At 46.7% G+C, this 26,801-nt stretch overlaps 1 protein-coding gene and 1 long non-coding RNA gene across 2 annotated transcripts in view; one reads left to right on the top strand and one right to left on the bottom strand.

The window, feature by feature from the left end:
* Positions 1–5,820: 5,820 nt before the first annotated feature.
* Positions 5,821–23,843, top strand: LOC310832757. Its single transcript, XR_014558412.1, has 4 exons — positions 5,821–5,892; positions 6,388–6,429; positions 11,137–11,274; positions 23,041–23,843. It is a non-coding gene; the product is annotated as an uncharacterized lncRNA (long non-coding RNA).
* Positions 11,270–26,801, bottom strand: part of P2RX1 (purinergic receptor P2X 1) — a 27,981-nt gene continuing 12,449 nt past the window's right edge. Inside the window, exons 3-13 of the mRNA XM_083714710.1 lie at positions 25,873–25,944; positions 22,887–22,956; positions 22,125–22,221; positions 21,715–21,795; positions 20,550–20,691; positions 20,187–20,317; positions 19,648–19,738; positions 18,166–18,231; positions 16,306–16,407; positions 15,249–15,309; positions 11,270–12,747 (exon numbers count right to left, since the gene is read on the bottom strand). Coding sequence (XP_083570836.1) covers positions 15,253–15,309; positions 16,306–16,407; positions 18,166–18,231; positions 19,648–19,738; positions 20,187–20,317; positions 20,550–20,691; positions 21,715–21,795; positions 22,125–22,221; positions 22,887–22,956; positions 25,873–25,944 — 909 coding nt within the window. The 3' untranslated portion in view covers positions 11,270–12,747; positions 15,249–15,252. The remainder of the gene's footprint in view (positions 12,748–15,248; positions 15,310–16,305; positions 16,408–18,165; positions 18,232–19,647; positions 19,739–20,186; positions 20,318–20,549; positions 20,692–21,714; positions 21,796–22,124; positions 22,222–22,886; positions 22,957–25,872; positions 25,945–26,801) is intronic.

Raw genomic sequence — 26,801 nt, 5'->3', positions numbered from 1 at the left:
GGGTTGGACTAGATGACCCTCAGGGTCCCTTCCAACTCTACAATTTCATGATTCTCTCTGTTGCGTTTATATCCTGCCTTATCCTTCAAGGAGCTCAAGGCAGCATGCAAACTTCTCCCCACCTCCATTAGGATACCCTCACAACAACCCTGCGAAGTAGGTCAGAATCTGCCAATTCCACTTTCTCTCCATTTCTCATTTCCCCATCCTTGAGTTTCCAAAGGACAGTTGCCTGCCTGGGCTTGGAAGCTGTGTATTTGCTCCTGTGCAGTGAATTTGCAGGAATTGGCTGTGCATATCTTCATGAGATGTGTCGTACACAGGGAAAACTCTGAAATGTATCCATGATTTATTATATTTATTTATATCCCACCTTTTGCCGAAACAGGGATTCAAGGCAGCTTGGACGGCACGGATAAAATACAAAAAGCTAAAAACATATAAACAACAAACTCTTAAAAGTAATTAAACTCGATAACAGAATTAAAACAATGAAGCACAATTAAATAATATAAAAAACAAATATATTTCTTTAAAAAACAAACAAACAACCACCTTCCATTCCCAAAGGCCTGTTAGAAATATGTAAAAAAAATAAAAAGCCATTTATATTGCACCTTTTTCTCCAAAGAGCTCAATGTAAGGTGCAAACTTCTTCCACCCAACACCCTTTCCAGTATATCCTCACAATAACCTTGTGAGATAGGTTAGACAGAACCTTGATGATTTCTCTTTCGATTTCTCATTTTTCCAACCTTTTCTCCACATTTCTACATAAATTTTGCAACCACAACAAAATAAAACTTCCCCCTTTCCCCCTCTAACAGGTCCCTGTGAAGAGGGCTGGATTGTTAAACCACTCTAACAATTGTAGCTCTGGGAAGGAAATTGGAGTCTCTGAACAACTCTTGGCACCCTCAACAAGCTCCCAGGATCCTTTGGGGGAAGCCTTGACTGTTCAAAGTGGTATTCTGATAGGAATTTTATGGTCTTATTTATGGTCTTAGATATATGGTAATGTTCATAAACACACATACATGGATCAGCGCAGGAAGGCCAACCTGGATCCATTTTGATTCCTAAACTGACCAAATGTTTTCTGTGCAAGGTCAAACTGTAAAAGTCTCCCCATTGTCTCTTTCCTCACAAATCCTGTCTTAAGGACACATTTAAGATATGAATAGGGTGTGAGCCTGTGACCTGGCCCAGGAAATAAGTATTTTACCACTACAAAAGAATGGCCAGGCTCCCCAGGCAATCCAATCAAGTAACCTGCCAGACAGGAGATAAACAACAGGAGAAAAACAATATTCAAATTTCTGTTTTAGACCGCCTTTTCTGTGATGTATATGAGGGGTGGTCTTAGGTTACACCCCTTCTGTGATGTATGTATCATGTTTCTGGGGGTGGTCTTGGTCTACAGGATGGGAATTTCAAAAGTCTTTATAAGCCCTTGCACAGCATTTTTGTGGGTCCTCCTCCTCTCCTGCGTGTGGGGGGAGCACCCTGTCGCAACAGATCAATAAAGATCCAGCTTATTAGCTGCTTTGCTTCTCAATATTCTCTGGCTGGCCTTTGTTATCTTCTCCTACCAATAGGGAACCTATGTATGAACTCTATATGGGCTCTTGGATACCCCATAAGGGAAAAGGGCATATTTTTATTTACAACAGTATCATAGCACTCTCAATGTGAATGCGGCCTTAGCAGAGGCTAGGCAGCTGTCCAACAGGGAAGGGGCTGTTGTATCCTTGCATTGCAGATGCTTCATTGACTTGAAGACCTCTACAGACCCCTTTGTAGTCTAAAAAGGTCTTATGATTCTAGATTCTGTGCTGCTTCATTCATTTACAGACTAGAGACAGGCCAATTCTATTTTATTTTATTGAAAGTGAAAACGGGGGTGGGGTGGGGTCTACCATAATATTACTAGTCTCTTTTTTTGCCACGGGCAGCTCAAAACATCCCCACCCACTCTAAAAGGCCCTACAGATTGTAAAAAGCCAAAGACCTGGTTAAAATGGAAAGTTATCGCCTGGCGCCTGACTCATTTGAACAACTTAGGATTTGGGGTGGGCTGTGCCCGTCTCCCCCCGCTTCCCGTGCAACTCGTGCTACCTGTAAAAATTAAAACCAGCAATTAACAGCACAAAAGGGCCTCTGCCAAACGAAACTGGAGTTTGCCAGGGAAAGTAATTAGGACTATCATGGCATAATTAAGACACAGCGAGCAACACTAGGGAGGGAACCTTGAAAACTCTCCCTACTCACTGTGACTGGTTGCGGATTGTCTTTCTCGTGGTTTCCTCTCAGAGAGAAAGGAATTTCGCCCTGGGAGCCACAAATGTGATATCCCAGGCAGAGACCCTATGCACTCTTTGCAGGGAATATGCCAAGCAGTATTATGCACAGGAGCAAAGCGACCAAAGCCCCCCCCCCCAATCCAACGCCTCTTGGGGGTTTGTTTGTTTCTTGCATTCATATCCCAGCTGAAATATACTCAGAGTCGAGAGTGGATTTCATGCTCTTTATTCAGCTCATAGTGGTGAGGAAGAATGGAAGTTCCCTCAGAATGTCTGCTTTATATAAGTTATTTACACAATGGGCCCCACGTGACTGGCTAATTCTGGGATTTACCTGTAGGCCAATCAGGTTGCGGATTCACTTCCACCTGGAGCTGGATTGGGTGGCTCCTGTGGACCAATCAGACTGCTGCATTCTGGACCCTATTATTCTAAGACCAATCAGACTGCTGCAGTTTGGATCCTATTCAACTCAGTACATAACACCAGCTTTTTTCTCTAAGGAGCTCAGGGTTGGGCACTCCCCCTAGGTTAGGCTGAGAGGCAGTGACTGGCCCCCAAGTGGGGATTTGAACCCTGGTCTCCCGGGTCCTACACCAACACTCTAACCCCTACACCACACTGCCTCTCTCTTTCACGCCACCAGATACAGCCCCTAGTACATAGCGAGAGGTAACTATTACCGTAGAAGACAGAATCAGGGTTCAACATGACCTTAACAGATTGGAGAAGCCAACAAAATGAAGCCCAATAGGAAGAAATGTAAGGTTGTGCACTTAGGTAGGAATAACCAGCTGCACAAATATGGGATGTGGGACACACATCTAGAGGTCTTAGAAGACCAAATCATTAACATGAGTCAACAGTGTGATGCAGCAAGAAAAAAGGCTAATGCAGTTCTAGGCTCTGTCAACTGAAGTACAGTGGTACCTCAGGTTAAGTACTTAATTCATTCCGGAGGTCCGTTCTTAAGCTGAAACTGTTCTTAACCTGAAGACCACTTTAGCTAATGGGGCCTCCTGCTGCCACTGCGCTGCTGGAGGACAATTTCTGTTCTCATCCTGAAGCAAAGTTCTTAACCCAAGGTACTATTTCTGGGTTAGCGGAGTCTGTAACCTGAAGCGTCTGAAACCTGAAGCGTATGTAACTCGAGGCACCACTGTATAGGGTCCCAATCAAGTGAAGTAATAGTACCGCTCTATTCTGACTTGGTCAGACCCAACCTGGAGTCCTGGGTCCAGTTCTGGGCACCACAGTTTAAGAAGGATATTAACAAGTTGGGATGCGTACAGAGGAAGGTGGCAAAGATTATCAGGGGTCTAGAAACCATGCCTTGTGAGAAACACTTGAGAGAGCTGGGTATGTTTAGCCTGGGTAAGAAGAGACTGAGGGGAGATATGATAGCCATCTTCAAATATCTAAAGGGCTTTCAACATGGAAGATGGAGCAAGTTTGTTTTCTCCTGTTCCAGAGCGTACAATCTGAACCAATGGTTTCCAGAAAAGAGATTCTGACTAACAATCAGGAAGAACTTTCTGACAGTAAGTCTGTTTGACAGTGGAGCAGACTCCCTCAGAAGGTGGTGGACTATCTTTCATTTAAGGTTTTAAGCAGAGGATGGATAGCTATCTGTCATGGATGCTTTAGTTGAGATTCCTGCATTGAATGGGGTTGGACTAAAGTAAAGGTAAAGGGACCCCTGACCATTAGGTCCAGTTGTGGCCGACTCTGGGGTTGCGGCGCTCATCTCGCTTTATTGGCCGAGGGAGTACAGCTTCCGGGTCATGTGGCCAGCATGACTGAGCCACTTCTGGCGAACCAGAGCAGCACACGGAAACGCCGTTTACCTTCCCACCAGAGCGGTACCTATTTATCTACTTGCACTTGTGTGCTTTCAAACTGCTAGGTTGGCAGGAGCGGGGACTGAGCAACGGGAGCTCACCCCATCGCAGGGATTCGAACCGCCGACCTTCTGATTGGCAAGTCCTAGGCTCTGTGGTTTAGCCCACAGCGCCACCCGCGTCCCTTGGGGTTGGACTAGATCTGCGATACATAACTGAAGCCACACAGAATATATATGCAAGTGTGCAGGAGACACTTTCGAAAAGCAGCAAAAGCAAGGAAGAGAAGAAAAGGGAGGAACTATTTTGGGCTGGAAGCACCTTCGGCCTGGGCGGCAGGTTGCTCACCTATGATACAAGCAATTATTTAGTATTTTTAGGGTTGCTCTTCCTTTGCAGCTGCCTGCCAAATGTGCCAGAGGCATAAACAGAGCTCAATCCAGCTGCCGCCGTCTTTTCTCAGACTGTTCATTCATATTTTCCGCACCCCTCCCTCTGCAGCCTTGTGACTCATTTGCAGGCTGCCTTTCACTTCTAGCTGATGAAATATCTGGAAAGTGACGAGGTTCCATCTGGAGAAGATGAATCAGGGAAAGCCTCTGGAAGAGCTTGAAAACGCAAACACAAAGCAGGGAAAGAGAGGGGGGTCCTCGGGAAGAGCTTGTGAACAGTGGCAGCAGGGCCACTTGTACACACATAGAGAACGCCCAATGGCAGGGCCCGGCCTAGACCAAGACTCTTTGCTGTCTGAACCAGAAAAGCAGATGCTCCAGCATTTCACAGATGAAAGCAGGATCACAATGCTAACACCTCCAATTCTTCTACCAAGGAACACTTCTGTCTTTAGCAGATGCGGCGCCGGGGTGCAAATATCCACCCAGCGCCCCAAAATTACCAGGGATAGTGTTGGGGTGGCCGTAGCAATGCATGACCAGCTATCGCGGGGGGGGGGGTTGCAACTCTTCCCCCATGCCACTGTGGGAGAGCGATTTTCACAGAGGCTTAGATGTGAAGTTATGTCCCTCCCAAGCCACCGTGGGAGGAGAGCGCAGTTTCGCTCCCAAGCCTCCTCAGGAGGAGAGCGATCCTTGCAGAGGCTTGAGAGGGAAGCTGCACACCTGCCAGCTTTATGGTTGGTGGGGCATAGCTGACGGGGGTGCAGGGAAAGGGGAGGGTGCCAGCAAAGCTGTGGATTCCCCCCACTTGCTGGGGCGCCCCTGAGAGGCCAGCACCCTGGCACAATGCACCACTAAACCCAATGGGAAAGACGGCTCTGACCGTGATGGAAACCAAGCACATGGAAACACCTTTTATCTTCCCACCGCAGCGGTACCTACTGATCTACTTGCACTGGCGTGCTTTCAAACTGCTAGGCTGGCAGGAGTTGGGACAGAGCAACAGGAGCTCACCCTGTCACAGGGATTCAAACCGCCGACCTACTGATCGGCAACCCAAGAGGCTCTGTGGTTTAGACCACAGCTCCACCCATGTCCCAAATAAGCAAGCACACAATCACTGATAGATCCACCCGCCATTGTGAGGCTCAAAGCAATGAAGATGATGGCTCCCCAGCTGTTGCCATTGGCTGTGGGTTTCTTGTGATGTTGCAAAAGCACTTGGCAACTGAGTGGATATAAAGGCAGGCCAAGGGGGGAGCCCTTTTCTGTTTCCAGCAGGACACACCTGGCAATGGATGTGACATTCAGCACTGCCCAGGTTTATTTCACTTGGAGGAGGCAAACTGATGAGTGGAATGAGGCAATCCTCTGGCAGTGGGATGCTAGAGAGCAATAATAAGGCAGGTTTGCTTGCTTGAAGGCTGCTGGTATCTGTGATTAGAAGCTGGAGGACACCTGATGATGGACCTCACAGTAGCTTCTGGCACAATGGGACACCGGGACCAGGGCCATCTTCAGCAAATTCAGCACCAGGGTGCAAATTTCTGCCCAGCACCTTCAAATTACCACGAATAATGTTGGGGTGGCCATAGCTGCGCAATGCCAGCCATTGGGGAGCCCCGCAACTCTTCCCCATGTCTCTGTGGGAGAGTGATCCCAGCAGAGGCTTGGGAGGGAAGCTGCAAACCCTCCAGCCTTATGGTTGGCAGGACGCAGCTGACGGGGGTTCAAGGAAAGGGGAGGCTGCCGGCAAAGCCACGCAGCTCCCCCACTTGCTGGGTATGGGAAAGACGGTTCTGACTGCTGCCCTGTTGTATTTACATCCCTCCTTTTTCTCCAAGGAAGTGAAGGTATATGGTCCTCTCCAGCCTCCTGTAATTCCCACAGGTAAAAAAGGTATAGGACCCTTGGATGGCTAAGTCCAGTCCAAAGTGACTATGGGGTGTGGTGCGCATCTCGTTTCAGGCCGAGGGAGTTGGTATTTGTCCACAGACAGCTTTCCAGGTCATGTGGCCAGCATGACTAAACCGCTTCTGGCACAGCAGGACACCATGGCAGAAACCAGAGCATACGGAAACGCCGTTTACCTTCCCGCCGCAGTGGTACCTATTTATCTACTTGCACTGTCGTGCTTTCGAACTGCTAGGTTGGTAGGAGCTGGGACAGAGCAACGGGAGCTCACCCTGTCACGGGGATTTGAACCGCCGACCTTCTGATCAGCAAGCCCAAGAGGTTCAGTGGTTTAGACCACAGCGGCACAACAACCCTGTGAAATAGGTTAGGGTTTAGAGGCAGTGACTGGCTCCCAAGGGCACCAAGTGAGCTTCATTACCAAGTAGGGGTTTGAACCTGGTCTCCCAGACCAAGTCTGACACTTTGACCATTACCCCACACTGGCTTTGCATTTGTGTCTGTCTGTCTGGAGTGTGTCTGGTGACCATCAGGCTGGTAGGGCAGAATGCAAGGAGGCCACCAGTAGGTGGCGCCAGAGCCAATGACAGGGAGGGCTAACTCATTCTAGTTTTGTACCCATCCTCCCTGCTGAATTCCACAAGGGCAACATTCAGACTAAGGAAGAATCACATAGTCCAGGGGTCAGCAACCTTTTATTATTATTTTATAAATTTCAACACAATAATTTTAACAAAAATACATCATCCACATAGTTTTGCCCCTCCCCCTCCCCCCTAAACAAAAAACCCAACCTCCCACCCCGGACTTCCCTCAGCTCCTTTCTCTGGTTTCTCAACACATCTTCCTGTCTGCATGTTGTAAAATTGTAAAGATCCTCAAATTATCTATCTATATATTACAATAAAGAGTTTGTGAATGTTTATTCAAAACCTGCGAAAGAGTCCAGTTCATTTTGTTGCTTCTTCAAATATTTCGTAAAAGGTTCCCATTCATCTTTGAAATCACAGTTATCCTTGTCACGTAGTTTGTGCGTCGGTTTTGCCAATTCCCCATAGTCCATCAGTTTTTCTTGCCACAGTTCTTTCGTCAGGATTTCCTCATTCTTCCATCCTTGTGCTATTAAGACTCCTGCCGCCGTTATCGCGTACATAAGAATATTTTTTAATTTCTTTGGCAGTAGGGGTTAGCAACCTTTTTCAGCCGTGGGCCGGTCCAGCGTCCCTCAGACCCTGTGGTGGTGAGGCATCTGATCAAGGCCTGTATTTTAAAATGAGCTTAAAGATATATATTTGCAAATGTTTGTATGTTTCATGCCAGGCAGAAAACCAGCTGGCTAAGTACTTTGGCAGCTGTTTATCCTCCTGAACAGGGCCCCCCTGATTTATAGCAGTAGCAGGAGACAAATTTCTCAAAGTTTTAAAAGGGAAATACAGGCTGGGAGCAAAGGTTACACTGACCCTACATATTACAGAATGCAATCAAGCTGCAAAAACACTAATTGAGAGTTGGTAAATAGTAAGATCTCTGTTTAGATAGAACTTAATACCACGAGCCATTTGTTTTAGCCATTTGTTTTGGAATGCAGGGGCAACAGGGGCAAAAGGTGATCTGGTAATTAAGGTGCCTTATCGAGGCAAATGTAAGATATATGGCTACTTGTCTGCCATTTATGGATAGAAGGAAATATAGCTCTTTATCTCCCATAAAAGGTAATAGGAAATGGGTGTATCTTTTATGATTGGTTCTAGTAAACAGCCAATAGGAATTTCAACCAGGCTGATTGGACAGAGGCAGCCAAAGGAGGAGCAAGGGGGCTGGGCTGAGGAAATATAAGTGCTGGCCAGAATGGCAGGAGGCCAGGCCAGAGTTTGGTAACCATATACCACTGTGCCTCTCATTTATTTGTCTGACAAATAAATTACTATTTTAATTTCTCTATTGCTGCGTTGAATATTTCATTCCAGCTAAGCGTTAACCACAAGCAGGGTGCTACAGTGGGTTGGACTATATTTTTTTGGGGGGGGGGGGGATGAACGAATTCCTATGTCCCACAAATAACCCAGAGATGCCTTTTAAATAAAAGCACACATTCTACTCATGTAAAAACATGCTGATTCCCAGACCGTCTGTGGGCCGGATTGAGAAGGTGATTGGGCCGCATCCAGCCCACGGGCCTTAGGTTGCCTACCCCTGATATAGTTCAGCCCCCCTGATAATTTGCTGTTCACATCATCACAACACCACATACACCACATTGAAACAGGTAGCCTCAAGATCCCAGCCAAATCTTTTTGTTGTTTCTGCCTCCGTGCAAATGAGATCACCACTGTGCATTTTCCATTGCTCTTCAAAGCCATGCCTGCAGGTCTGGCTTGAGAAAAGTTCAAGTTCCAGACCTGAAAGTGGTGTTAGCAGTGGTGGTGGTCTTCCTCATTGACCATCAAGTTTTATATGGGAGAACCTGCCTGTGACTTTTCCAGGGGAGCTATTGCAAGTGCTCTCACTCCCCCTGCTGGACAATTTCTAATACTGCAACAACAATTCCAAAGACAGGACCTGTTGCATTTTGATCCGAGTTTTCCTTTTTCCAAACATTTGTCTCATCCCCTTATAAAGCCATCAGGTCCCCTTAAGGCTGGGGAATCTCTCTCTGATTCAGGGCCACATTCCCATCCTTGCAACCTAAGGAACCCCATGACGGGGTGGGGGGTGGGGGGCAGAGGCAAAATTGGGCAAAGCAATAGATGCACATTTTACCTTTGTACAATGGGCTAGTTTCTACACATGCACCCTCTAGCCTTGAGAGGGAGAAAACCCTTTTTCTACCCCATTTCTGGGGATAATTTTATAAACCTCTATATCATGTGGGATTACTAACTGTCTTCTCACTTCTTCACCCCCCCTGGATGGTGGGGCAAGGACTTCTCGATATAAAAGGTCCTTGCTCAAACAAAACCGTTCTGGGCACTCAGGAGTTAACGGCCTCTCCGACTCGGCTGCCTCAAAGTACATTTCTAACTCTATCTTCTTTTTGCTTTTTGGCAAAACTTGGAGTTTGACTTTTAGTCAAAGGAAACAAAAAGGTGTCTTTTCTTTCCTCACCCTGATTATCCCCTTGCTGTCGTTCAGCATTGTATACCTCTGCTACTGTATCCGCCCCCTCAGGATTAGGTGACTGTGGGCTCTCTTTTGCTCTGGTAACTATGAAAGTACTCTGCACATGTTCTAAAACGTCCCAACCAATGAGCACAGGGGTGGGAATTTCTTCCGAAAGGGCTACCTGCCACTTCCCTGCCCAGTTTTTGAACCTGACATCTATTTCAGCCGCCTTTAGGATCTCTGCTTGTTTTAATTTAAATTTTATTAATTTTCCTGGAATTATGGCTTCGGCCCTGATGATCTCCAGGTGGACTATAGTGACTTGTGATCCCGTGTCCTTTAACCCGAGATATATTTTCCCGTCTATCCAGATATACTCTCCAGCATTCTTTAACAAGAGAGGCATCGGGGTGGACATGAACAAATGTTAAGGAGGACATCAACAAATGTTCTTGAGGAGGGAAAACAGGTGTGTCAAGGCCCAGATGTTCTCCTGCCTCTATTTTGTTATTTCAGAGACATCTGAAGCCTCCAAACAGAGGCAGAGGAAAACTGTTTTGTAATCAGTGTTTGGTGAAGCAATTTTTTTACTACAGTAACTGTGTTCTGTTTTCAAGGATACTATCCCCTTGGTGGCATTATCTCAGAGTCTATGTGGGAGAAAACATCATCTTAATAACTGTGCCTTGCATTGCATTCCTGAAGGAGATAATAAGCAGAGCCAGGAGCCTAGAGGGCAGCCGGGGGGGGGGGGGGGGGAGCCACAGAAGCTGCAGATTATAATAAAATGTCTTTTCATTTTGAATGGGCAGTAACTGCCTGCCTGCTTTAATACTACAATTGGGACTAAGGGAAAGGAATGAATGAATTATATTTGTATGGGCTTTTAGCTATCCTGACTTTGTTACTTCTGGCCTTTCTGATCTATCCTGTTTCATTAACAGGCAAAAAAATATATATTGTTGTGGTAAAAGGGGCTACAAAGAAGGGGAACCATATCCCCTCTTGTCAATGCAACACTCTGATGTAGAGCCAGTTCATTTGATGTTAGTGGCCTTCTCGTCCCTGAGAAATTAAAAGCTAGCTATACTGCAGTCCGCCCATGTTCTGAGGCAAAAATCTTATCACTAAGGTAGGAAATTGTAATCTCTGGCACTGGATAGTGAGAGGCCTGGAAACCCATACCTTCTAACATTTCTCCGATGAAAATAGAGACATCCCCTCCAACATTTCTCCAGTGAAAATAGAGATGTCCTAAGGCAAAGCGGGACATTACAGGATCAAATCAGAACCCAGGACGGCTTCCGTAATTCTGAGACTGTCGCTGGAAAACAGGGACACTTGGAGGGTCTGAGGCACATGAGCAACTGCTGAAATTTTTTTAAAATAAATATCCTAACACCATTATCCATTATACAGCTCCCATCACCTCCTTCTCCAGGATAGCTGGAGAAGGTTCAGAAAGGAGCAACCAGAATGAAGTTGAAGTCTGAAGAATACCATTGCAAGCAATTTGATGATCATCGGACTAAGGAATGTTTCAACCTTTAAAATCCATTTTGAAATGCTTTTGTTTTAAAGGGTACACCTGCTTGCCGCCCTGGGCTCCTTGGGTAGGAAGAGCAAGATGTAAATTCAATAAATAATCAGGAACCATCATTACTGCCAGCTGCGCAGCAATATGCACACAAGGGTAATCATGGAGCAAAGAAAATTGAGGTAGTACCAAAACTAAAGGTCTTTATTTCTCTTTATCTTTTTTTAAAAATAAAAAATATATTATTTCAAAACAGGCCTCTGCAACCCACCTTCCCTGGGATTCATGCAGCAGGAACAGCTGTTGACTGAAAAGCATGGCAGTGGGGTGTGGGTGTGGGTGTGTGTGCCTAAACCACTGAGCTGTGCCATTAAGTAAGGGGCCCATTCAGAGTCACTGGCAGCCTTGGGAGTGTTTGATGCCATTGGCAAAGATGAGGTGCTCACATAGAACCACCATCTCTAAGGACTTTGGGCATTGCCAAAGAACCACACATTTCTCTACTGCAGAGGGTCAGCATAAGGCCAGCCCAGATTGCAAGTCCTTGTTATCAGCTTTGTAGGAATGGAGGAGAATTTTGGTTCGGTTCACACGTAAACGTGAATCTATGCAATTCACACTTTGTGAACCGAGAGACACAGCCATCCTTCAAAATTTTGCAACCTGTTCTTTCAGTCAAGCAGTGTGTGCAAAAAATTGTACACAGGTAAATGCATATGCTGGTGAAAATAGCAAACCAAAAATGCACTGTGTTTGGTAAAATATGCTTTGCATGCAAAAATGTGTGATGCAGGAGAAATTTTGTAGAAAAACTAAAAAAAGACATGAATATTATTAAGGATTGAATACTTACCCAGTAGCTGGCAAGACTGGATGTGTGTGTGTGTGTGTGTTACAATTAAGTTTAGTTGACTAGTTATTTTTGCTATACATCAAAGAAAACCAATAAAACATTTTTTAAAAAAGCAAAAAAGTGTACATGAGAATTTGCACTAAATGCTGATGCATTTTCACAAGGACTTCTTAAAATATATATAATTGCAAACTGATGTGGAAATGTGGACAACTGAACCTAAGATGGGGAAAAATGAGAATGAGAGAACTGCATCACAGATTGTGAATTTGAAAGGACGGCTGTGTTTTAAGTCTGCATCTTGTTTCGTTGTTACTAGGAAAGTTCATCTTTAAATGCCAGTGGAATCGACCCCACATCCCTAGGCTAGTTTGACATTACTGGTTCCCTAACTTCCAAAAGAAACTACGTGCAATTTGGCTGCATCTATAGTGTAACTCCAAGAAGGACCATTGCTGCGTTTCCCTCTCTCTTCGACATACGTCCTTGGTTTCTGCACCATCCCCAGTCAGGAGTCCCAGAGGCTGTCTCAAATCCTCCCCAGACAGCTTGCATCTTGTCTTCTTTTATAGTGTTCCAGTGTCCACCTCAAGTGACTCTTAAAACCACGTCCTCTCAGTGTTCTCTGCACTGAGAATATTGGGGGAGTCTATAAAACAGCCTCTCCGAGCCGTAGAAGGGAGGCGAGTCCCGTGCTTCCGGGGTTCAGCAGGAAGGGGTAGGTGGATAAATCTCTCAGGTCGACAGCCACATATTCGAGGAGAAGGAAGAGGAGGCAGGGCATGTGCTTGGTGAGTGGATCCTGCAAGAAGTTAAGAAGTAAATATATGAGGAAGAAAGGGGGGGGCAGCGGCGGAGCAAGCCAATTGGGCACCTGGGTGTGCTCTGCGCCCCGGGTCAGGGCCACCTGCCCGCAGGGCGGGGTGAGCCGCGGCAGGACGCTCCGCGGGGCCTCCGAGGAGTCTGCCTGCCTCCTCCCACTCAGCCGCCCTACAGCTGAGGGAGAGGCGGCAGGCAGACAGTTTGGGGTAGTGCGGAGCCTACGGGCACCCAAGCCACTTCGTCACTTCCAGGAGAGACGTGTTTCTCGGGCGCGCTGCAGGCCCCGCAGTGAGTGCCGCCCGGCATTTTGTCACCCCCCTCAGTGGTTTTTTTTTAAATATTTAATAATTTTTTCAATACAAACAACAATTGCAAAAGACACATACAACAAAAACCATAATAACCCTAATAACACAATTTGACAATTCAGATTTGAATACACTGATATACCTATGACTACACCCTTGGACTGCAAGATGATCAAACCTCTCCATTCTGAAGGAAATCAGCCCTGAGTGCTCACTGGAAGGACAGATCGTGAAGCTGAGGTTCCAATACTTTGGCCACCTCATGAGAAGAGAAGACTCCCTGGAAAAGACCCTGACGTTGGGAAAGATGGAGGGCACAAGGAGAAGGGGACGACAGAGGACAAGATGGCTGGACAGTGTTCTCGAAGCTACCAGCATGAGTTTGACCAAACTGCGGGAGGCTGTGGAAGACAGGAGTGCCTGGCGTGCTCTGGTCCATGGGGTCATGAAGAGTCGGACACGACTGAATGACTAAACAACAACAACACCCTTTTAAACAATATTTTCCCACCTCTCTCTCCTCCCCCTACTTCCACCACTATCCGCCTTATCACTTAAATATTCCTTCCAGATTTCTTCATATTTATCCATTCTTAATTTGCATCAACATGCAATTCGTTCGTATGTAGCTAATCTGTCCATATTATCAATCCATGTGCTCATTGGAATCTTTTTGCGGCTCTTCCAATTCATCAAAACAAGTTTTTCTTTGCTTCTGTGGTGACAGCCGAGGCGGCCTGCCCCCCCCCCACCGCACCACCCTTCCTCCGCCCCTGGGGGGACGGACCAAGAAAGATACCAACCTTGGATGCCTATGCAATGTGCTCTCTGTGGGGGCTTCTCATGCACTTGATCCAGAACCTGCAGTGAGCGTGGAATGCTGCAGCACGATTGCTGGCAGGAGTGAGGCCTTGTCAGCATGTAACACCTGTGCTCAGAGCTCAGCACTGGTTGCTAATTTGCTACCGGGCTGAGTTCAAGGTGTTGTTACTATTAGTATATAAAGCCCTTAGCAACTTGGGACCAGTTTCCTTGGGAGATTGCCTCACCCCCCCCCCCGCCCCATCTATGTTCACTTGACTGCTTCAACATGCAGAACTGGCACTGTTACGGGTGCCACACAATACCCATTGCGTAAGAAATCCATCTTTTAGTGTGGCTGCACCTACACGTTGGAACACCCTGCCTGTGGAAATCAGGCAGGCACTTTCACTGTACTCTCTTCAGCAGCTGCTGAAAACATTTTTATTTAGATAAGCCTACTAGATATGTAGGGACGCAGGTGGCGCTGTGGGTTAAACTACAGAGCCTAGGACTTGCCGATCAGAAGGTCGGCGGTTCAAATCCCCGCGATGGGGTGAGCTCCCGTTGCTCGGTCCCAGCTCCTGCCAACCTAGCAGTTCAAAAGCACAAAGTGCAAGTAGATAAACAGGTACCGCTCTGGCAGGAAGGTAAACGGCGTTTCCGTGCGCTTCTCTGGTTCGCCAGAAGCGGCTTAGTCATGTTGGCCATATGACCCAGAAGCTGTACACCGGCTCCCTCGGCCAATAAAGCGAGATGAGCGCCGCAACCCCAGAGTCGGTCACAACAGGACCTAATGGTCAGGGGTCCCTTTACCTTTACTAAATATGTAGAATGCTGACACATGTTTTAGTCTGTTTTTAGTTTATTGCTGATTCTACCTTTTTTGATGTTTGAAATCCTTGTTTTTAACATTTTTCAAACTGAAAATTTCATTCTTCTTTGCTTTTTATGCTTTGATGGTTTTTGGTGTTTTTAAAAAACAGTCGTGGTGTACCAATTTTATGAAATAAATAAATAAATATGGTTGGCAAGGGGCAGGACTAGATGATGCTCCAACTCTACAATTCTATGATTTTCCAAGGTAAAATACTTGGGTCCTAAGTTGTTCAGGGCCTTATAAGTTAATATGACAATTTACGATGATTGTGATGGTGTGTTGTTCGATGTTGGTTTTATCTGTGAAATGGACGTCATGTGACCACACGCTTGATGGGTGAGGTTTTTGAACAGGATGTTTAGATGAGGACAGATGAAGCTTAATTTGGACTAAGTCCTGTTGAATTCAGTGGGATTTACTGCCAAGCAGACATGCATAGGTTTGTGCACTCAGTCACCGCTTCATTTTATACTGTTTTTCATAGCCACTTACAATTTCATTGAACAACCTTTTCCTTCCCGTGTAAGTCGCACATGACGGCATCTTCTTTTTCCTAAGATTTCCCCCACGCCAAAATAAAATAAATAAAATGAGAGACATGTTGGTTCATCTCGGCATCGCATCCCCAAAATTTCCTCTTTTTCATCGGGAGCAAAATGAAAGCCTTACCCACCCCCCCAAAAAATCTTGAGGGGTGGAATGAAGGAAAGGACTTTATATGAATGGCTACAGGCTCCCTAGCTCTTTGAATTAAGGGAAAATAAACCTCACACTGTCATGATGAGCCACATTCACACCACCTGTTTAAAGTACTATGATGCCCCTTGAAGCAGTCATGGCTTCCCCCAAAGAATTCTGGGAGTTTTTAAGGGTGCTGAGAGTTGTTAAGAGCCTCCTATTCTCCTCCCAGAACTTCAATTCTCAGAGTGATTTAACAGTCAACCCCTCTTCCCAGGGAACTCTGGGAATTATATATCTGTGAGGGGAATGGGGTCTTCTAACAATTATCACACCCTTTAAAAAAAAACGTACAGTTCCCAGAATGCTTTGGGTGAAGCCCTGACTGTCTAAAGTGGTATTGCAATGCTTTAAATGCATGTGACCCAAGTCAGAGCTGGCTGAAAACATTTTGCCGCCTGAGACAAAGGACAAGGTGATGTGCCTTCCTCATTCCGGCTACAGAAGCCGGCTGGTCTTGCACTCGAATCTTATGTAAGCGCTGGTGTTGGGGTAGACGCCCACACCACACAGCTAAAGTGAGTGTAAGGCATAACGTGAAGCCCCCAATTCTGCCTTCCAACATCTCGCTGCCACCCCTCAGCAACTAAGGCTGCCACCACACGCCACCTAACAGTAGAGCCGGCCTTGGGTCAACAGATTGTGGCATGCCTGCTGTTGCTTCTTGAGCATTACGGCCAAAAAAGGATTGGAATCCAAACCACCCTCTTCCAAGCCCAAACCGTTAACCACAGCGAGCAGCAGACGCGGCCCAGATTTATGGCGTGTTGCGGCCCTTCTGGAGAGGAGGAAGAATGTGATGCCTACTCACAGGTTTGATGGAATCCTGTTCTGCATACTTGAACTTCTTCTGCTTGTAGTAGTCTCGGTTGGATAGGAAGTTGAGGAGAAGGAGATCACAAAGTACAGAGGCCTGCAGAAGACAAAACAGGATGTCCAGTGTTGTTGACATGTGCTTCAAGTGGCTACAGATGGACCTGAGTGACAGTGCCCTCCTGCCATTCCCATATTTACAAGGTAATACAGTCTCTGTTTTCTGCTATGTGCTCCTTCTAAAGCTAGTTTTGTCTCCCATTTTAATCTTTCACAGAAAAATTGAGTCTATGGAAGCTAAGTCTCTGAAAGGGCAGTGAATGTCAGTGCACTCACATGGGTAGAAAAAAATCCCAGAATATCCTGCTTTTCCTTAAAGGTAAAGGTAAAGGTACCCCTGCCCGTACGGGCCAGTCGTGTCCGACTCTAGGGTTGTGCGCCCATCTCACTTAAGAGGCCAGGGGCCAGCGCTGTCCGGAGACACTTCCGGGTCACGTGGCCAGCGTGACGAAGCTGCTCTGGCGAGCCGGCACCAGTGCTGCACACTGAAACGCCGTTTACCTTCCCGCTATAAAGCGGTACCTATTTATCTACTTGCACTTAGGGGTGCTTTCGAACTGCTAGGTGGGCAGGAGCTGGGACCGAACGATGGGAGCTCACCCCGCCGCGGGGATTCGAACTGCCGACCTTGCGATCAGCAAGTCCTAGGCACTGAGGTTTTACCCACAGCGCCACCTGCGTCCTTAGGACGTCCCTATTTTCATTGGAGAGACGTTGGAGGGTATAATGGACTCCCTTGGAAGCTGGTGGACTCTCATTCATTGGAGGTTTTTAAGCACAGGTTTGATGACATCTCCCAAAGACTTCTGGGAGCTGTAGTTTGTTAAGTGTGATGTGAGTCTCCTATGCCCCTCACAGAGCTTCAGTTCCCAAAGTGGTTAAACAACCAGTCCCTCTTTCCAGGGATCTTTGTGAGGGGAACATGGGGTCTCCTAACAACTCTCAGCACCCTTAACTCCAGGATGCCATGACCATCAGAAGTGGCACCAGAGTATTTTAAATGGAAAGTGTGAATGTGGCCTGAGAAAACCACACAGACCACCTGGTCACAGTCTTCCCAACAATGGCGAGATGGGTTGCATGTTGCATTTAAACTATAGCCATTGAATCCAAGCTGGCTCCTATGCCAATAATTTGGCATGCAGATCTCTGGCAAATCTGTGTCTTCTTCTGTCCTCTCTTTATGTTGATGCATTGAGTGACAACAACCCCCGAGGTTGTAAATGCCTGCAGATTCTTTTGGAGTTCCACCTGTTTCATAGCCAGAATAGAGCTTAATTCGTTCTTAACCTGAAATTGTTCTTAACCTGAAGCACCACTTTAGCTAATGGGGCCTCCTGCTGCCGCTGCACGATTTCTAGTCCCATCCTGAGGTAAAGTTCTTAACCCGAGGTACTATTTCTGGGTTAGCGGAGTCTGTAACCTGAAGCGTCTGTAGCCCGAGGTAGCACTGTACTTCCTTACACAGCACATAGTGAAACTGAGGAACCCCCTGCCACAGGAGGCAGTGATGGCGACCAACTTGGATGGCTCTACAAGAGAATTAGATTAATGGAGAAAAGGACCGTCAGTGGCTACTAGCCATGGTGGCTGTGTTCTGTCTTGTGTTGGAGGTGCTGTTGTTGATTCTGAATTGATCCAGTGGCTGGGCATTACAAGTGAGGAGAGTGCTCTTGCACCCGGGTCCTGCTTCAGAGTTTGCCACAGCCATCTGGTTGGCCACAGTGAGACTAGACAGACCCACTAGGGCCTGATCTAGCAGCCAGACTTCGTAACAGTTCTTCATAACTGCACTTACCACTCCAAAGATGCCAATCCCGGAGCCTATGGTTGTCATCGTTGGAATAATGTCAAATTTTCCTGCCTGGATAGGAACAGAGATGGCAAGGGGAGAACTGTTAGTGTCCTTTATGGCCACCAAAGAAAGCAAGTGAGCTTTGATTGGTTAATTCTGCACAAATCTGTGGGTGATTAAAGCTGCAGGAAGAGGTGTGGCCTAGGGAATGCCCCACCCCCTGATTTGCATCTTGCTTGGGAATAAATTCCATCTAACACAACAGGAGTTTCACAATATGGAGTGCATGATCTGCACCCAATGCAGGTAAACCTTCTGCTTGAGCTATCTACCTGGGACTGAGAGGCACTGAGGTATAGTGGTTAGAGGAGTAGTGAGGAACCTTCATCCCTCCAGATGTTGCTGAACTCCCAGCTTCCATCATCCTGCCTGGGGCTGATGGGAGTTGGACTCCAGTTAACACCTGGAGGGCCACAGGTTCCCTTCTTTGGGTTAGAGCAACGGACAAGGAGACCCGAGTTCAAATCCTCACTCAACCAAGAAGTTTGGGCTCATCATACTTGCTCCTGGTGTCACCTACCTCACAAGGTTGTTGTGAGGATGAGATGGGGGTGGAGAACCATGTATAATGTCCTGGACGCCTTTAAGAAAAGCTGGGATAGATGAGGGGGTGAGGGTTGGTCAAACCAGGGACACAGCTAGGATGGCCAGGTCAGGAGCATCCCAGACCCTGAGATTTCAAGGTCCAAACCTGAGACATAGGGATGGCCCCATGTAATGTCATGGGGCAGGCCCTGGAGATGGAAGTTAATTGGGAGAGGGGAGCAGAGGAAGGCAACCCACCGACCCAGATAGTCTAGGCTATAATTTGCAGCCAGCAAGCTGCATGCACATTCTTCTCAATATTTTTATTATTATTGAAGGCGCTCTCGCCCACCTCGAGATTCAAGCCCTACCTGGAGATTTATAGTTCTGCCCAGACACTGAGGTCCAGCACCGAGGGCCTTCTGGCGGTTCCCTCACTGCGAGAAGCCAAGTTACAGGGAACCAGGCAGAGGGCCTTCTCGGCAGTGGCACCTGCCCTGTGGAACACCCTCCCACCAGATGTCAAAGAGAACAATAACTACCAGACTTTTAGAAGACATCTGAAAGCAGCCCTGTTTAGGGAAGCTTTTTAATGTTTGATGCATTACTGTATTTTAATATTTTGTTGGGGGCCGCCCAGGGTGGCTGGGGAAGCCCAGCCAGATAGGCCGGGTATAAATAATAAATTATTATTATTATTATTATTATTATTATTATTATTATTATTATCCCTGCCACCTGGAGGGAGCCAGGCAAATCTAGATATTTCAGGAGGTCTGGCAACCCTACTCGCAGCTGCATTTGACTGACGTTGCCCAGCCTACTTGGAAGGAAGGCTCCACTCACAACAATCGGGGCCACAAGGAGAAAACACCAACCGTTTTTCAAAGCGAGCCTTACCTTCCCGCTCACCAGAATGTCAAATCGGATGCCAAACACCTTGTACAGGGTTCTTAGGTCTCTTCCGTTTTCTCTGTAATATTTGGCGTACCTTTCGAAGCAAAAAGAGGCAATTTGTATGCATGAAAACGAACAAGGGTTCCTGGAACTGGAATCCTCAGGGTCTCTCTCTGTCTGGCCCTCAAGGCTCTCCTCAGGCCGCCCCTCTCACAGCAGTGCTCTCCCCATGTATGATGCCAGCAGCTGGCATTTATTTGTGAGTGGCATATTGGTTAGAGTGACGGACTAGGGCCTGGGAGAGACTAGGGTTCAAAACCCCCCACCCAGCCACGGAAGTGACCTTGAGGACCAGTTCTTGCCTCTCTCAGGCTGACCTACCTCACAGGGTTGTTGTGAGGGAAAAAATGGAGAGGGAGAAGAGCTGAGCGTGCCACGTTGAGCTCCTTGGAGGCAAAGGTAGGGATACAAATGGAATAAATAAATAAGGGGGGGGGGGAGACGGACAGACGGGACAGAACAACCCCAAAAGGCCACCGTACCTGAAGTTGAACCCTGAAGAGAGGTTGTTGTCATCATTGTAAAGTCCATGGAACCGGTAAACGGGCACACAGTGCCTCACAAGCCAGTCGAGGTCACAGTCCCAGGAGATGGTGATGCCAACGACACCCCCCTGCCCAGGGGAACAAGAGGGCATCCTAAATTTTTGGTGGGGCCAAAGAGAGTGGGGCCCTAAGCTATAGCTTGTTTAGCTTATAAGTAAATCCAGCACGACCTGCAAAACTGGTTTGCGTCTGAAGGAGTTGGAGCCATCCATGCCTGCTTAGCACCCTACCCACTTTGACTCAGCACCTACTAGTCAACCCATTTCCCCTTGCCCTGACTGGCCAGGAGGAAGTCCTCACCTCAAGGGCGAGAACGGAAAACTTCTGCCCGGATTCCTCCACCACGTACCCCAGCTCAAACACAGGACACAGGGGGTCCCTGTCTTTGTGGTAGGTGCAGTTCCTGAGGTAAGTCTTGTTGACTCGCTCCACAAGGTTACGTCTGCAGAAGAGGAAGAAACAAACCCGGTCATCTCTGTTTGCGGATGGCTCACTAAATGAGGCTTGTTAACTGGGCTGCCAGCTGTCTTGAGCATCATGCCGTGAGCGGAAAAGGCAGGGTAGGTTCAAGACAGGACTCCACCTGGAGTCCTGTGTCCAGCTTCATTATACAGCTTCCAGAGTGAAATATACTCGGAGTCGAGTGTGGATTTCATGCTCTTTATTCAGCTCATAGTAGTGAGGAGGAATGGAAGTTCCCCCCAAAATGTCTGCTTTATATACATTATTTACACAATGGGCCCCACGTGATTGGCTAATTCCAGGATTCTCCTGTAGGCCAATCCAGTTGCGGATTCACTTCCAGCTGGAGTTGGATTGGGTGGCTCCTGTGGCCCAATAAGACTGCTGCATTCTGGATCCTATTGTTCTAGGGCCAATCAGACTGCTGCATTCTGAATCCTATTGTTCTAGGACCAATCAGACTGCTGCATTCTGAATCCAATTTGGATCCTATTCAACTCAGTACATAACACAGAGGATGCTGAAGACCCACCTCTTTGCCCCGGCTTGAACTGTACGATTTTAGGACCTACTTTATTTTTATGATTCTAACTTTTTAAAAAATTAAATAATTCTTATTAGTTTTCCATCACAATAATCCAATAAAAGCCTCATTATAACAATGCCAAATTATAATACCATTAATAATGCCAATCATTCCAAAGCCAAGTTATACAATTTAGGTGCTCCCCCTCCCCCGTGTACTAGAACTGATGGTTTGATGATGATTTACTATATTTCTGCATTCCAAAATCTTATGAATTTCCATTACACTCCAGTCAGAATAACAAACCCTTATACGATTCTAACTTCTTTTAAACTGTTTTTAATTTTATAAGTCACCCTGGAGGGGCAGGTAATATAAGAACAACACAACAACAACAACAACAACAACAACAACAACAACAACATTACCGTATAGCATGAGGACTGTCCCACACGATCTCATGGATCCTGGGCTTACCTGACGACTTTGAACTTGGGGAAGGTGATACTGTTCTTGATAAACAAGGTGAAGTTTTCAGCCGCCAGAAGCAGAGGGGGGCTGTAAGACAAAAGAAGGATTAGTGCCTATGTGTCAAAATGCCTGTGTCCAAAGGAGGTTGGGATACCCTTCCACCTTACTTGTTTACAAAATTATATGCCACTATTAATAAAAACAATCCAGAGCCATTAGCAACAATTAAAACCATATACAAACACAAACACACATAAAAAATGCACACACAAAACCCTCCCAATTCATGATGTGTTGAGGATCCGAGGAATAGACAATCATTGATTAAATGGAACCAAAGGTCTAAGAGACAACATCCTACATTCTTCTGATTTTATGAGGACTAGTGTCGCTTGGATGAGAAAGCAGAGACTTACTTAGGAACTTTGTCATCGATCTCCACCGGACACCACCCAAAGATCTCGCAGGTTTTCTCTGTGTGGCTAAAATTCACACACTTCCCAGTCATGATACCTGCAGGAAATGGAAAACACAGTCCGGTTAGTAAAAGATCATCTAAGAGACCAGCATGAGCTATTTGCAGTCTTTGGATAAAGCTCTACTGCATTCTAACCCAGGCATAGGCAAACTTGGCCCTCCAGATGTTTTAAGACTACAGTTCCCATCATCCCTGACCACTGGTCCTGTTAGCTAGGGATGATGGGAGTTGTAGTCCCAAAACATCTGGAGGGCCAAGTTTGCCCATGCCTCCTCTAACCCATGATTTCCTCCAGCAGCTTGTAAACCTGTGAAGGGAAACTTCTGCGTTTAATCTATGCACTTCACCTTGAAAGCTTTAGACCAGGGATGGGGAACTTGTAGGTCTCCAGAGGTTGAAGAACTATAACTCCCATCCTCCTCCCTGACATTTTGCCACACTAGCCGGGGCTGATGGCAGTCAAATAAACACAGAAGTTTATAACATTATGCATGGCATGGAGAGAGTGGATAGAGAAAAGCTTTTTGCCCTCTCTTTTGCAGCCCTGCCCTGATTTCATGCAAATCTGGGATGGTGATGTTAATCCTCCAATGCGGGCTGTGTGACGACAGCTTTACGTTTTTATATATATAGGAAGATATATAATGAGTCACAGGGTGAATGCAACAAGGGTTTATTGCCTGCACGGTTCCCTTCTCACCTTGGCCCTGACGAAGGAACTTTCCGGCAGTGCATTCGCTGTCTTGGTCACATTTCCCTGCTTCGGGATGCTGAGATAAGGGCAGAAAAAACGTGTGTCACTCAACAACCAGGATGTAAATTTACATCACATCTCTTTTGCATTCTTACATCAGGTACATCATTGCTGGGGACTCTGTGGCCCTCCAGACGCTGCTGGACTAAAACTCCGACCACCCCTGATTGATGGGATGGGAAGAATCAAACTAGTGATGGAGGAGCACAAGTCAGGCTGCACGGTTGGAAGCTTTGCTGAGGAAGTGAGTCTCACTTCACTGGGGGTTACAGGATGGAAGCAGCAAGACTTGGGAGATGGTGTGTGTTGGTGGAGGGGCAGGTTCCTGATGGCGGATGACCTTGTGTGGTATGGAAAGGAGGGCAAGAAACAAAGTTTTATGGCATTGTCTGCATCAGCTTGATGCATCCCTGAAAATAGCACAAGGACTCTCATCCCGTTACTTGTTTTGCTTTGTCCCTGATTAGTGCTCTGCTTCTTGGTTGTTTGCCAGGAAAGCACTTCATTAAAGCACTTCAATTAATTTGTACAAACGTCTTGCGACATCCCTCATCCTGGCCACTTTACAGACCTTTCACCCTTCCTAGTCGGGACCTTTTGGAACTCCCCCCTATTAACATTTATGCTCGTTTCTTTTCAGGGTTGGGGCTCTCCTGTTCTTGCACAATTGCTGCTACTTCCCACTGGGGCAAGAACACTCCCTTCTGAATCATCTGCGTTCGCCGCAGAAAGCTTTGCAATATCAGTGACCTCTGATTACATTAAATTCCTGGGCTTTGCAGAGGGAGGGAGGTGGGAGACAGAATCTGTTACTCTTCAGTCCATTGCTAGCCTTAAACTTGCAGAGCTTTTGCTCGTGCCTGTTAGTTTTGCCAACTTTCCCCCATTTGAAACTCTTCTCTACAGTGGTACCTCGGGTTAAGAACTTAATTCATTCTGGAGGTCTGTTCTTAACTGGAAACTGTTCTTAACCTGAAGTACCACTTTAGCTAATGGGGCCTCCTGCTGCCGCTGCGCTGCCGCTGCTGCTGCACGATTTCTGTTCTCATCCTGAAGCAAAGTTCTTAACCCGAGGTAATATTTCTGGGTTAGCGGAGTCTGTAACCTGAAGCGTATGTAACCTGAAGCATCTTTAACCCAAGGTACCACTGTATTTAATTTGGGCTTTCGTGGTAAAATAAGAAGGCAGTTGACAGGGTGTCCTCTTGAATGTTTTAGCCAGATGATGGAATGTTATTATCATGGTGGCCTGCTTGTATCTTTAGGGGAAAGACATCCTTCTCCATCCTGGTTCGATCCAGGTGTTTTGGACTAAAACTCCCCATCAGCCCCAGATGTGGCATGATACAGGTCTAGGAGGGGCAGGAGCCAGACTGCAGCTGGTAGAATTGCCACCTTTCTTCCCACAGACGCATAGCTTGGTGGAACTGCTGTGGATTAAAGCAGATCTATGGATCAAAGAGCTGCGATGCAGCTGGCTGCGTTTGACCCCTGTGGATGGGTCAGTGGTCAGAGCTGTGTGAAAGTCTAACAGCTCTTTATACTCATAGCTGTTCGGCAATTCAACAGACTCCCTCGAAAGGTGGCGGTTCTCCTTCATAGGAGGTTTTTGAAGCAGAGGTTGGATAGCCATCTGTCATGGATGCTTTAGCCGAGATTCTTGCATTGCAGGGGGTTGGACTAGATGACCCCCAGAGTCCCTTACAACTCTTCAATTCTATGACTCTAGGGAGTTTATTTATTTATTGGAATAAAATTTAAATGCCGCTTGATTGTAAAAAAACACACAAAACCAACAACCCTCAGAGCAGTTTGCATAACAGTGAGATTGAAAACAGCTAAAAACAACTATTTGGTAATGTATTAATTACAAAAAAAGCTAAAAACAGGATTAAAACACATGCCAACATTCAAAACATCTGGGTAGGCTCACCTAAACAAAAATTGTTTTTAGACCACTGTAAGCAGATGAAAACATTAGCAGGATTCTAATAACACTTGTAAGGGATGCGGGTGGCGCTGTGGGTTAAACCACAGAGCCTAGGACTTGCCGATCAGAAGGTCAGCTGTTTGAATCCCCGTGATGGGGCAAGCTCCCATTGCTCGGTCCCTGCTCCTGCCCACCTAGCAGTTTGAAAGCATGTCAAAGTGCAAGTAGATAAATAGGTACTGCTCTGGCAGGAAGGTTAACGGCGTTTCTGTGCACTGCTCTGGCTCGCCAGAAGCGGCTCAGTCATGCTGGCCACATGACCCGGAAGCTGTACGCCGGCCCCCTCGGCCAATAAAGCGAGATGAGCGCCGCAACCCCAGAATCAGCCAAGACTGGACCTAATGGTCAGAGGTCCCTTTACCTTTACTAATAACACGTAGGTAACAAATACTATGGACGATATGGACAGATGCAAAATAGAGGTTGTGAAATAATATTCAGTTGAAAATGTTGGCAATAGAACCCAGGGAGGGGATAGTGGGAAGTCCTGAGATTCAGAGAAATCTCTTTATATGGATATGTATTTGGTATTGTTATAACTTTACACTTGTGAAATGAAATGAAAACAATTTTTAAAAAAGTTTTTAGCAGGCACCAGAAGAAGTGCCGTGAAAGCACCTGCTTGTTGTCCCTAGGCAGGGAGCAGGCGCGGTCCATCCTGTTTTGCCGCCTGAAGCGAAACAGGGGTGTGCCACTCCCTGCCTTCCCACTGCCCCTCAATTTATGCTATTGCCGGAATGCCCCCTCTCTCGCTGAACTCATTGAGAGCCGGGGTGCTCCTCAAAGATGTTTCTACTCATCTTCTCCACTCCAGGACTCCAAACTCTGGACTCGCTGGCAAATATTGCGCAGCCTAATTTTGTGTGTGTTTGCTGCTGGCTGCTGTGAGCACTTTCTGAAGAAGGAAAGAGAGTTATGTGGAATTAAGAAACAACTGATTACCTCAGGGCACGTTTCCTGCTTCTGTCCACGGGTGATAATGAAGTTGGTCATAACCACAAAGGAACTGTCGCCCTACAGAGGAAAATAAGACCAGATAGCTTGGTTAATGAGAGGAGTAATTGGGCCTCTTTTGAATTATGGTGCTGGAGGAGACTCTTGAGTGTCCCATGGACTGCAAGAAGATCAAACCTATCCATTCTTAAGGAAATCAGCCCTGAGTGCTCACTAGAAGGACAGATCCTGAAGCTGAGGCTCCAATACTTTTGCCACCTCATGAGAAGAGAAGACTCCATGGAAAAGACCCTGATGTTGGGAAAGATGGAGGGTACAAGGAGAAGGGGACGACAGAGGACGAGATGGTTGGAGAGTGTTCTCGAAGCTACCAGCAGGAGTTTGACTAAACTGTGGGAGGAAGTGGAAGACAGGAGAGTCTGGCGTGCTCTGGTCCATGGGGTCACGAAGAGTCGGACACGACTAAATGACTAAACAACAACAACATGCCTCTTCTGCTCTCTGTTCAACAGTGGAACAGACTCCTTGTGAAGGTGGTGGACTCTCCTTCACGGAAGGTCCTTAAGCAGAGGTTGGGTGGCCACCTGTCAGGGATTCTGTAGCTGTGATTCCTGCATTGCAGGGGGTTGGACTAGATGATCCTCAGGATCCCTTCCAACTGTAGAATTCTGTGATTCTGTGAACCAGGTGGTCCACAGTTTGGCTTAACAGCTTGCCTTTTACCCTGGTGGTGGCATTATCAAATTCCAGGTCAGCTTATTACAAAATCTCCTCCATCCATTATTTAATGATGAGAAGGTTGGTTCATAACACATCAAGCTGCCATATCAACCAGCCTCTAAATTGTGGGATTCCCTTGCTAGGGAGATGCAACTGGTTTCTTCGCTATACAGTGGTACCTCGGGTTAAGTACTTAA

The sequence above is a fragment of the Podarcis gaigeae genome (assembly GCF_964106915.1).
Source record: "Podarcis gaigeae genome assembly, chromosome: 15".
Classification (NCBI taxonomy): Eukaryota; Metazoa; Chordata; class Lepidosauria; order Squamata; family Lacertidae; genus Podarcis; species Podarcis gaigeae.
This window is presented reverse-complemented; position numbering and strand designations above follow the sequence as displayed.